The sequence below is a fragment of the Rhagoletis pomonella genome, unplaced genomic scaffold, assembly GCF_013731165.1.
Source record: "Rhagoletis pomonella isolate Grant_MI unplaced genomic scaffold, Rhpom_1.0 Rhpom_scaffold_02380, whole genome shotgun sequence".
NCBI lineage: Eukaryota > Metazoa > Arthropoda > Insecta > Diptera > Tephritidae > Rhagoletis > Rhagoletis pomonella.
In genome coordinates this window covers 3,143-15,841 of record NW_023460934.1, presented here as the reverse complement: position 1 = coordinate 15,841, position 12,699 = coordinate 3,143, and the positions used below count along the sequence as shown (strand labels likewise).

Sequence of the window (12,699 nt, the reverse complement as noted above, 5' to 3'; positions counted from 1 at the left end):
TCCCGCCGGACAATAAACCTTCGTTAAGTTTCCCCTTAACATCGGTTGTCCGGCGGTCCGATTAAAAACCCCGCACGTCCAGTGCTTCACTTCGGTTTTAGCAGTTCAACGAGCACACAGCAGCTACCAGGCCACTCCAGTCCAAAGGTATTTAAATATTTTGTTATACCCACATATATATATATATATTGAAATAAATTGACCTTGTATTGAATTAAAACTAAAATCCCAATATCTTGGATCTATTTATTTCTTTCTGCTATATTTACACCGGAGCGTAATTCCACCACGCCCCCGTGTAAACATTTGGTCCTTTCGGAGCCGTCCGGCTTAACACTAAATATTCCAAAGCGCCATTTTGGGACCGTGTGACCATTGCAGTACCAGCGAAACCACAGAAATACAGTCCACCGTCTTTTTCAAAGCGAGTTTGCCACAAAAGCGAATTAACCAGGACACCACGTCTGCGCCACAAATTTAAAAGTTTTTCGTCACCAACCAACACTTTGCCAGCATCAACTCCGCAACATTGAAACCAACCAGTCGTAAGGTACGTGGTTATATTCAGTGCACTTTACCAATATACATATTTTTGCAAAAAAAATATATCGTTTAATTTGCGTAAAAGCATCATATATAAAACTACGCGAGTGCAAAGATAGCCTTATAGCAGTGACTTTGTGAAAGCACCAACTTTGTGTGATTCTCCACATTCGAGTGCCAACAGCTAGTATTGGTTTAAAGTGTACACACACACACACGACAGTGAAAAGTGTTATAGCCATTTTTAAATTTAGTCGCAACATCAGTTTCTGTTGATTTCCGACTTTTTATTATCGTCATTAGATTAAATTCACTTTTTTTGTTAGTTTCACAGAAGTAGTCAATTTCTTGCACTAACCTCTTTTCACGATCACTTGTCATTGGTTTGTGAACACATAACCTCACTTCTGCAATCTGCGTGATAATCAGCTTTTCAATTCAAAGTATTCACCGGAGTTTTTTCACACTAGCCTTCAATTTACGTTAGTCACTTTCACAAAGTCACTTTGTTGCACCTTGGCTCTATTGTTTTTTGATTTGCACACATTTTATTGGTTTATAAGGACGTTGCTGGTCCATAGAAATACATATATATCTATACGTATATATTTGCACAGTTGGGTGGCGAGTTTATTAGCATACATTTATTAAATTTATATCCACAACCTTTGCATTAAAAAATAAAGAATTGCAAAAAAAAACGAATTTTTAATTGTGGATACATTTTGCTCTTTGGCGGTTTTGGTGTTTTTAACTCTAGCGGCAAACAATTTCGTTTTTTTGTTGTGAACCTTTCAACAGGTTTGAATAATCTAGTGCATATTTGCCTTTAACATTATCACATCTTCGAAAAGATTTTTAAATTTTTAACAAACTCCCGTTCTTTCTGTTGGTCGTAAAACCATCTTCAACCTCATAATGGATTCATTCATGAGCTTAGCAGAAGAAGTGACAGAATTCGAGTCCGACTTTCTTGCTTCCTCAATATCAGAGCAAAACAAGCATGTCCTTGCGATTCAGCAGGAAGAACTCAGATCACTGTGGGAGAAAACAAAACTAGCTTACGATGCCCTCAACACCTCTGAAGAATTTTCACAAGAAGATAAGAGGACATACAGAAAAATAAATAGAGGCGCGTTTGCTAGTTATGTAAATTGCATGTCGTCTTTGGCTGCTCAGGCTGAGAAACTAGCAAAAGAAGAACGAGATATAGAACAGAAAAGCCCATGCGAAAACACAATATTCACCTTCCACCGTGTGATACAGATGTTTTCAAAGGCGATTATCTGTCTTGGCCAACATTTCGAGACATGTTCACGGCCATCTACATCTCGAATCAGGAGCTTACTCCGGTTGAGAAGCTATATTACCTCAACCAAAAAACCAAAGGAGAAGCCAAAGACATTGTGAGTAAGTGCCTAATAACTAATGAAGGCTTCGCAACAGCATGGGAAAATTTGTGTGAGCGATACGAAAATAAGCGTATTCTCGTGAACACATAACTAAAAATATTATTCAATTTAAATTCAGTGGAGAGTGAATGTGGTAGCTCTATTAAAAGATTGCAGCGTGATATCAACAATTGTTTGTCATCCCTCAAGAGTCATCAAATTGACATTTCAAATTGGGACTCAATTGTTATATATCTTTGCTCGACTGAACTGCCTGACAGCACTTTGGCTCTATGGGAGCAAACCATAGACCACACAGGCGATTTACCGAAGTGGGAAGATATGGATAAGTTCCTATCTAACAGGTTCCAAACCCTGGAAACCCTGACAGGCTTAAAGGGTACAAAAGCAGTTAAGGCACCAAAGCCGCAAAACAATAAAAACCCTTCAGAAGCCCATACCAAAAGACTTGGTGCATTCCAAGCAAGCGTGACCAAGTTCACTTGTACAATGTGCCAAACGAATGAGCACAAACTACGCCGCTGTTCCAAATTCTTGAAGCTTACGCCTGACGAGAGGTTTAATTACTTAAAGAGCAACAACAGTTGCCTGAATTGTTTGAGTGCTGCACATACCGTGACGAGGTGCACAAGCCCCTTTAATTGCAGCATGTGCCACTCGCGACATCACTCGCTCCTGCACATTCAGACAAATGTGCCAAAGGCAACAGCGGCTCGAACGCCGCCGGGACCTGCCAATAACACCGCATCCTCCTCTCAACAGGCTCCAGCAAAGCGCAGCTTTAATAGTAGAACACATAACAATAAAAGCAAAGACGTTAAGTCTTGTTATGCTAACACAAATTCAGGTGTGCTCTTAGGAACAGCTCGCGTAAATATACGTCTCAATGGCACAGATTTTTCTGCTCGAGCACTTATTGACTCTGGTTCTGAGTGTTCGTTCATAACAGAACGACTCAAACGCAGAATCAACCTGCCAGCTAAGAGGATGCATGCCCAAGTCTCGGGCATTACGAATGCAACCTCTGCGCAGGTCAAAGAGGCATGCAGCATAGAACTTCGATCCCCTGTTGATCCATTGTTCAGCCTGCATGCAACAGTGCTCGTCCTAACAAGACTAACCGGAAATCTACCATCCTGTCATATCAGCGCTATGACTATGCAGGCATTTCCAGATCTTGCTCTAGCTGATAAACGGTTCTACGTGAATGAAGAAGTAGACCTCGTACTTGGCGGAGACATTTATCCCCAAATTATTCTATGCGGCTTGAAGAAGAATGTACTCAGTACACTTCTCGCCCAAGAAACAGTGTTCGGTTGGATATTAACAGGATGCACAGACGCACCCAATCCAACAAACAATATAGTTTCGTATCACAGTGAAGTTGCCTTGGACAAACAACTTACTTCATTCTGGGAACTCGAAGACATACCAAAAAACAAAAGCTTGAACGAAGACGACAAATACTGTGACAAACTTTATCGGGAGACAACTCGTAGACGAGAAGACGGAAAATACGTAGTCTCGCTACCATTCAGGCAGGAATTTCCCGCAAACATCTGCCTAGGCCCTTCTCTTAAAAAAGCATGCTCTCAGTTCTTCCGGAATGAGACACGGCTTGCAAAGGATACCGTCCTACAAAAAGAGTATAATAGGGTACTAGCTGAATATGAATCACTAGGACACATGTCCAGAATAAATGATAGTATTTCAGCAAACTCTTCCGATAACTACTTTCTGCCTCACCACGCTGTCATAAAGGCAGAAAGTGCCTCCACTAAAGTTCGAGTCGTCTTTAATGCCTCAAGTACAACGGCTAATGGCACAAGTCTGAACGACGTACTTCTCCCAGGTTCAGTTCTCCAAGCAGATCTTCCGATCCTTATACTCCGCTGGAGGTTATACAGATACGTTTTTAATAGTGACATCGAGAAGATGTACCGACAAATTTGGGTGGACAGCAACCATACCAAATATCAACGGATAGTTTACCGTACAAACCCGAACGAACCTGTAAGTCTATACGAATTAAAGACTGTCACTTTCGGGATTAATTGTGCTCCTTACCTCGCGATAAGGACACTTCTACAACTGGCTGACGATGTAGAAAGCTCTTCCCCAATAGCATCTAACATACTTCGGAAATGCATGTATGTGGATGACGTGCTAGCTGGAGGACATAGCATCGACTCTACCGTAAAAGCAAGAGATGAAATCTCGGAAGTACTACGGTCAGCCAGTTTTCCGCTAAGGAAATGGACCTCAAACTGTGCGGAAATTCTAAAGGACATCCCAAAAACGGATCTACTCAGTGAAGACTTTTTGGCATTCGAAGATACCAGCACGGTTAAGGCTCTTGGCATAAGATGGAATGCCCATACCGATCTATTCTATTTCATGGCAAGACCATTGGAGGACCGCGAGACACCTACAAAAAGGGCGATACTATCAGCTATCGCCAAGCTATTTGATCCGCTGGGATGGCTTGCTCCAATAGTCGTCGTGGCCAAAATAATCATGCAGAGTATTTGGCTAGAAGGCACAGACTGGGATGAGACTGTGTCTTCTACTACTATGGAATGATGGCACAATTTTACCAAACATTACCATGAAATAGACAATATTAGAATACCTCGATGGGTACACTTCGCACCAGGAGATGACATCGAGATACATGGTTTCTGCGACGCATCGGAAAAAGTATATGCGGCTACTGCATACATGCGCGTCAAAAGAGATGACAAAGTTTTGGTCAGCCTTCTTTTGTCAAAAACCAAAGTAGCTCCTGTCAAAACAATATCGCTACCACGACTAGAGCTTTGCGGAGCCGTACTGCTCGCGGAAATCATAGAATCAGTAATCAACAACCTCAACCTAGGGCAAGTGAAAACATATCTATGGACAGATTCGACCATCGTACTCGCATGGATACGAAAGCCGCCTTGTTCTTGGTCAACTTTTGTCGCACACCGAATTACGAAAATAATAGAAAAAGTCGGTAACAGGGACTGGTCGCATGTAGACTCGGCTTCAAATCCAGCCGACTTAGCTAGCAGAGGATGGCCTGCGTCAGAGTTGGTGACCAATTTTTTGTGGTGGCAGGCACCTTCTTGGTTGCAAGAAGACAACTCTAAATGGCCTGCTCAAGAAATTAACTATCACACAGAAGTTGAAGAAAAAAGGGCACACGCTTATGCATCAACAAAAGTAAATGATATCGATATTCTTGACCGGTTTTCAGATCTACCGAGAGCTTTGAGAGTGTTAACATATGTCATGAGATTCTATCGAAGAACTCACCCGAAAACTAAAGCTTTATTTCACGAAAATTCTTGTTTAATTTCATCAGATGAAATTCAGATGACGACACATCTCTTGATAAAAATCAACCAGAAGCAACACTACGGTGAAGAATACAGGAATTTGAAAACTAGAAAACCCATCGATGCAAAGAGTGAAATCCTTCCGCTTAATCCGTTCGTCGACAAGCACGACATCATCAGGGCTGGAGGCCGCCTCGGAGCATCCCAGGACTTAGCTTATAATGAGCGCCATCCAATCATTATTCCGTATAACTGCAGATTGTCCCGTCTTATCGTCCTGATGATTCACCAAGTCTCCTTACACGGAGAAAATCAGCTCATGTTACGCCTTATCCGTACCCAGTACTGGATTCCCAGGGTAAAAAACATGATTAGGTCTACCATCCACAATTGTAAAATTTGTACCATCTACAAGAAACGATCTCAGACGCAAATTATGGGAACTCTTCCTCAGGAACGCACAACATTTACGCGCGCGTTCACGAATACGGGAGTAGACTTCACGGGACCTTTTGAAATTAAAAGTTACCGTGGTAGAGGTTGTCGAATTTCCAAAGGCTATGTTTGCCTATTTGTTTGTTTCACCACTAAAGCGATTCATTTAGAAGCCACCAGTGACCTTAGTACCCCATCCTTTCTAGCAGCCTTTGCTCGGTTCGTGGCTAGATGAGGATGCCCGAAGAATATCTATTCCGACAATGGTACAAATTTTGTCGGCGCTTCGCGATCTTTACGATCTGAATTCAAAGCCTTTTTGTCTGACGCGCGAGACAAAACGATTTCAAAATATAACCACCAAATACTTACGTGGCATTTTATACCCGCTGCAGCCCCTCACATGGGAGGACTGTGGGAAGCAGGTGTAAAAAGCTTTAAAAGCCACTTTAAAAAGGTGTCATCCGCTCACAAATACACCTTTGAAGAGCTCAGTACGCTTTTGTGCCGGATTGAGGCGTGCCTTAATTCGCGACCACTGAGTCCCTCTTCAAATGAGCCAAATGACCTGGAGCCGCTTACTCCAGGCCATTTTCTCACGGGTGGACATCTTATTGCTCCGCCAGAACCTGATGTGAATGAGAACCCTGCCTCCATCGTCAATCGATGGCAAAAACTAAAAGCACTTCACCAGATGTTTTGCAGGCGATGGAAAGTGGAGTACTTAGCCGAACTACAAAAGCGAATTAAATGGAAGCACCCCAAGGAGAATATGAAAACAGGTGATCTTGTAGTTATCAGGGAAGACAATCTACCCCCAACTGAATGGAGGTTGGGGCGAGTTTTCAACTTACACCCCGGTACCGATGGCAGAGTGCGCGTAGTGGACATCCAGACGGAGAAAGGTCAAGTTACCAGACCACTAGTGAAATTGGTTCTACTCCCACCATACAGCGATGGAAACTCGGAGCCAACAATCACCCTATAAATTGCCTTCTTCACCTATAGCTTAGTCCACTTCCCTTTACCACAACATTCCACTTCCAGGTAATCGGAGGGATTCCACTCCTAACTTGCCATAATTTTATAAAAAGGGAGTATTTTTTCTGTTTTTTTTTTGTATTTATGGTGATGGTTCTTACTCGGGTTACCCCGGGTTGATCTGGTTACACAAAAACGACCATCCTCAGATCTGAATTCACAATTAAAATTGCAGAAGTAGCAAGTTACTCCGCCTCAACTGAATACAAATTCATTAACCCTGGAACACCAATCATATCTTTAACACGTATTTAGCACTGATGTTTTTTAAGTTTTAAAGCATCAATCCTCAAAGAGCTTTCGATATGTTCTTAAGATAATAATTGCTAACTAAAATAAAGCAAATGTTATGCGGTTATGTTGTGGTTTAAATAATGAAATTCCAATTTCAAAAATGAATTTTCAAGAAACTTCCCCACAAAACATAAACTGTGTTGGTCGAATCGACTAACATTGGCGTTCCAGGGTTTAGAATCAAAAGTCTAGCAGACCAGCACAGTTGAGGCGGAGTGAATTTGTATTCAGTTGCAAGTTGAAGCAAATACCCCACCCGAAGTTTAAAAGGTAAAATTTTTTCAAGTAAAAATTAGCAGTCATTATAATATTTGAAAAACTCACATAATTTAGGGTCCACTGCGGTTAGATGGAGGAAAAATTGTAGAATAACTTCTCGCGGTGGTCGAGGTATCCACATTATTTGTTTCTTTTCGGAACCCTTTATGATAAAAAACACAAATCGATTAGTCTCAAATAAACGGTTAACAACAAAAAAAAGGGGTAAAAACATAAAACTTTGTTACCAGACCAACGACATTTCCAACCAGGATGAAGAAGGAAGTAACTGAAAACCAGGATACGAAGAGAACCGTCAGCTGGACTGGGGACCCGCACGCCGGACTGGAACCTACACCATTAAATAAACACCATTAAAACCACATTTTGATTATACAGATTCTGTGTAACAGAATCAAATCAAAAGAAACTTGAACTAAATAAAAAAAGGCTTTTCATGGATTTGTATTTTGCTCAAAAGCTACTCGTCATATTCCTTAGCTTCAAGCAACGATCCGACCCGCTAAACCAGTTTACTAGATAGAATAATTTCACTTTTCTCTGTCAAAGCATGGATGTTTTGCCTTTTTACAATTCGTCTCACTTTGGCAATAAATTAACCTAGCAATAATTATATTGATTTCCCTTTTCACATACATATGTATAAAGTAAGTTTGAATATACAAGTTATAACTTACATCATGATCCTTTATGGACTTATGTAAGATTGTTTTATTTTTAATACTTTTCCACTCACGTTGTACGTCTTTAAACCTTCTCAATGCATTTTTCAATATACTTTCGTTAACATTAACGCCCAAACGATAGGTTTTTATTTGATTTAATTGTAGATAAACTATACATATTTAATTTCACATTTTCCCACTCGACAATTTTGATACTAAAAGCTTAGATAATACATGGATTATCTCCTAAGGTGCTTACATATTTGCCTACAGGGTTAGTGATATTTCTTTGATACATACATACATAAGTATGTTATTTCATTTTTTTAATATAACCTGTAAATGCATATTCGCAACCATGTGAGAAGTGAAGTATGACTTACTCCGGCAAGGTTGTAATTGTAACCGGCGCTAGTTCCGGTATTGGTGCTGCTACCGCCGAGCTGTTTGCAAAACAAGATGCCAACATTAGGGCCAAAGTGGTGCTGGTCGGACGTAATGAGGCAAATCTAACAGCAACTGAGGCGGCATGCAAGGCAGCGAACAGCAGTGCTGAATTGCTAATTATTAAGGCAGACATAACGTTGGACGCAGACCGCATTATCAATACAGCCATTGAGAAATTCGGTAAATTGGATGTTTTAGTTAATAATGCTGGTATACTAGCTGGGGGAAATATACTTGACATCGATGTGGAGCAATTCGATCAGATAATGCATTTTCAATATACTTTTGTTCCCATTTTAAGTCTAAACGTTGCTCCTTATTTTCTTAAAACTGATCCGTAAGAAGCTCCCACATTTCGCGGGTGACAGCCTCTTTGCTAGCGCGAATGGTTAGTCGAAACATCTGTGCTTGTTTATTTGGCTCCAACCGTAGCAAACAGCCCACTTGCTGCGTTTGTGTGTGTATAATACCTGCACACACCATATTATCGGGATTGGGGTCAACACTGTCTAATAGTTGCATGCCAAAGCCCATCAGCTTATTGCGTGCACCGGGCAGATCAAGGGGCTGTTGGGCCTTAAATACCTTTTGAGCCCTTTGTGGCTCGCCTCCCAAATTTTTCCATCGTGCGAAAAACGATTCCGCATTCATTTCTGTCGGTTCGAAAAACTTATTTAATGTTAAGCTTAAGTGCATCCTCTGGACTCCACTGAAGTACTGGCATAAAATTCATCAACGGTATTTGAGTTTTGTTGCCTGAAAAGGAAAAATATTAATGTTAATTACAAATTAAATTTACTAATTTTTACAACCTCTACAACCTTCTTACCTGCGATTGCGTAATTCCCTCGTGTATGAATGCAATTTCCTTCCCATTCTTCCAATGAAGTGAATGAGTTTTCTTCAATGTCATATGTGTGAAACAGGGCTCGGACTACTAAACTTATGTTGGCACGCACCACTCTACCAATTGGAGTAAAAAACAAATTTTCGTACTAGCCGGGTGTCATCTCGTTTACATTCGCAATATCAAAAAAAAATTGGAATATTTCACGTGAGGATCTATGTAATGACATTAAACTTAACTTAAACAGTAATCAGCTCTTTCCAATTTTAATTTATTTATACATACATATATAGACAGAATATTTAAATATTGTCAATGTAGTGACTCATTTTCAGTAAGATCATCGTCATCCATACCTAAATATTGACATGAATCAAAACTTTATTATAGAGTAGATTTTTTAATAAAACGAACTAGAGGAGTAGATTAAACACTTTTCTAAAACGTACTAAACCCATATCAGAACGTAGTGACGTCCTAGTACGGTTGTATAAATTCACATATACATACGTTCCACAAATGGAAAAAACATATGTTGATGCATACCATCGCACCATTCGATCAATCATTCTTAATCGTTAGCTTTGCTAACATAAATACATTTTACACACTCAAAGAGGCAGTGTCATGAGGAAATATCAATGCACTAACTTTTTGTAGTTATTTCTCATATTTTTATGTAAAATTCAAAAGGAAATAAGACATTTTGTAATAAAATTTGAAATTCAACTTATGAATTCTGCTGCATATGAGCTACCCTGTTTTTAGCCGAGTATCACCTACAGTGGCATCCGAACTTTTTTGTGGGGTGGCAGGCTAGTTGTAGGGTTGCGAGAATGGCTAAAAACTCTCCGAGTGTAGATTAATACGTTGTTGACAACTCCATGCAATGAAGTTGAATTGCTAATTACGAATATTAGTAGATCAAGTCATTAACGGAAAAGATCTTTTCCATAAGAGCACTTAATATTGGCACTTCCAAACACCATAAATGCAATTTACAATTTTCGGTGTGATAAAATTTAACCCTGCCCATGCATCCCTGCACAATGGAGTGTATGGCATGTGTGCGATCCACTTGTCATTTTCGTGGGTTGCAAACTTGGATTAAGCCATATTTACACGCGTTAGTTGGAGAAGGGCAATTGATAGAAAATAATGCCACGTTCAGACTGACCAATCTTGTTGCAATTAACAAACGATTTTTATAGCAAATGCTTAAATAATTCCTATCTTATTCACTCGCCACCCAACAATAAAAAAAGGTAATCAACTGCGAACAAGCTGAAAAACAAAATTAAAGCAGGACATATTTCAGGAAAAAATGGGTCGCTTCAGCACATTAAAACAGAAGGCCATACAGAACCCTCAACGTTTTGGTTTGGCGTGCCGATTGTGTGAAGGGAAACACCCAATTCGTCTGTGCCCAATTTATCGTGCCAAGACACCAGAAGAGAGGCTACGAGAGGCGCTGCTAGGACATTTCTGCGGCAACTGTCTTTCTATGGACCACAAAACCGACAATTGTAGTAGCGAGGCGAGATGCCGTCAATGCAACGAGAAGCACCATTCTACCCTCCATATCGATGAACATAGAGACTCATGGAGGTCAGAGAATGAAACCAGCAAGCCGTGGAGCGTTCAAGTAGAGGAAGAAGAAAACGCTGATTGTGCGATTTCCATTTGCGCCTCTGACTCTGGAACGGAGACTAGGCCTCTTTGTCCAGAAAATGAACAGAGCGACTTATGTGGGTCCGGAGCGGAGACTAGGACTCTTCGCCCGGCCATGAATGGGGGATCGGAAACCAGGTCTTTTCGACCCCTGCTCCAACATGAACGCGACAACTTAGAAGACCGCGCGCACACACGGCGTCTTGGATCACCACGCAGAATTCAGCGACGGCGCGGAGTGGAAACTAGGCCTTTCCGCCTGCGTCGACAGAACGACAATAGGCTTGCTCCTAGGTTCCGCCAGGTAGCCACATCCAACATGTTCCGCAACGGGCTCCTGGGACAACACGCTATCGCGGGTCCAACATTGAGCCCTATGATTGCTATTGCGCCGACAGCAGTGGTAAAAGTCGAGGCGATGGGGCGCCTTCATCTAGTCCGCGCTCTCATCGATAGTTGCTGCGCCACCACGATCATCTCAGCGGACCTAGCTCGGGAGTTGAGGCTGGAACAGACACGGGTCGGAAATCAAACGGGTTGCGTCTTATGCCTTCGAGGAAAGCACGGCGACAATAAACGTATTGCGACCCACGCGACGGTTAAAAGGAACTACCACCGCGTATCGCCAGCCAGCAACGTAGATCCTGCCGTCGCCACAGCATACCAGCACATTCGGTTGGCCGACCCACACTTCTATAGTTCGACTCCCATTCGCCTAGTCCTTGGCATTGACGTTTACGCCGACGTAATCCTGCCGGGTATACTTCCAACTTCCTTTGGGCCTCTGCTAGCTCAGAGCACCATCTTCGGATGGGTACTCTCTGGCGTTACCAGAGCATAAACATAAACAATACATTTATATTTATAACTGTTCTGATTGAATGAATTTCTACATATGAATTTTTTGAAATTTATTTTTTATGAATCTTTCTTCTTAATAAAAGTGCACTTGAAAATGTCCACGTATCTTTACTCTTATATTTTACATCTCTTTCCCTCAAGCAGCAACTTAGATTCGAGGAGAATGCAAGTGAAACGATGCGGGACGACGAACGAGGAATCTGGCTCCTCTCCAACGAAACCAGAGAAACATATTTTTTATGAAGTTTTATAATATTTTGTTTGGACATGTTAATAGTTGATCTGGTAGTTGCTGCATAAATTTTGGATGTTGCTTGCCGCAAGGGGGCCGGTATGTTTAGGCCTTCACCCTAAATATTTCTATATTTTTTCGACCCGCCCTAATGTTGGCATATGTGCATATGTACACACACATACATGTGCACACGTACTAATATTAATTCGCGCCGTTAACTAAAGTTTCCCGCCGGACAATAAACCTTCGTTAAGTTTCCCCTTAACATCGGTTGTCCGGCGGTCCGATTAAAAACCCCGCACGTCCAGTGCTTCACTTCGGTTTTAGCAGTTCAACGAGCACACAGCAGCTACCAGGCCACTCCAGTCCAAAGGTATTTAAATATTTTGTTATACCCACATATATATATATATATATTGAAATAAATTGACCCTGTATTGAATTAAAACTAAAATCCCAATATCTTGGTTCTATTTATTTCTTTCTGCTATATTTACACCGGAGCGTAATTCCACCACGCCCCCGTGTAAACAACTATTCTTTTAGAACAGTTTTAAAAGTGTTGTTTTTGCTTTACAAGTAAAATTGTTGTATTACAATACAACTTTGAAAAATATGTTTACTTTGCTATTTGTGAGTGCTGTTG

At 41.1% G+C, this 12,699-nt stretch overlaps 2 protein-coding genes across 2 annotated transcripts; both read left to right on the top strand.

Annotated features, from left to right (window-relative positions):
• Positions 1-1,853: 1,853 nt before the first annotated feature.
• Positions 1,854-4,538, top strand: LOC118753352. Its single transcript, XM_036488227.1, has 2 exons — positions 1,854-1,953; positions 2,074-4,538. The coding sequence occupies exons 1-2, from the start codon at positions 1,854-1,856 to the stop codon at positions 4,536-4,538; spliced, it is 2,565 nt and encodes an 854-aa protein (XP_036344120.1).
• A 3,828-nt stretch (positions 4,539-8,366) lies between these two features.
• On the top strand, positions 8,367-8,780 carry LOC118753351 (uncharacterized oxidoreductase TM_0325-like). Its single transcript, XM_036488226.1, has one exon. It carries the CDS (start codon positions 8,367-8,369, stop codon positions 8,778-8,780), a length of 414 nt encoding a protein of 137 aa, XP_036344119.1.
• Positions 8,781-12,699: the final 3,919 nt, after the last annotated feature.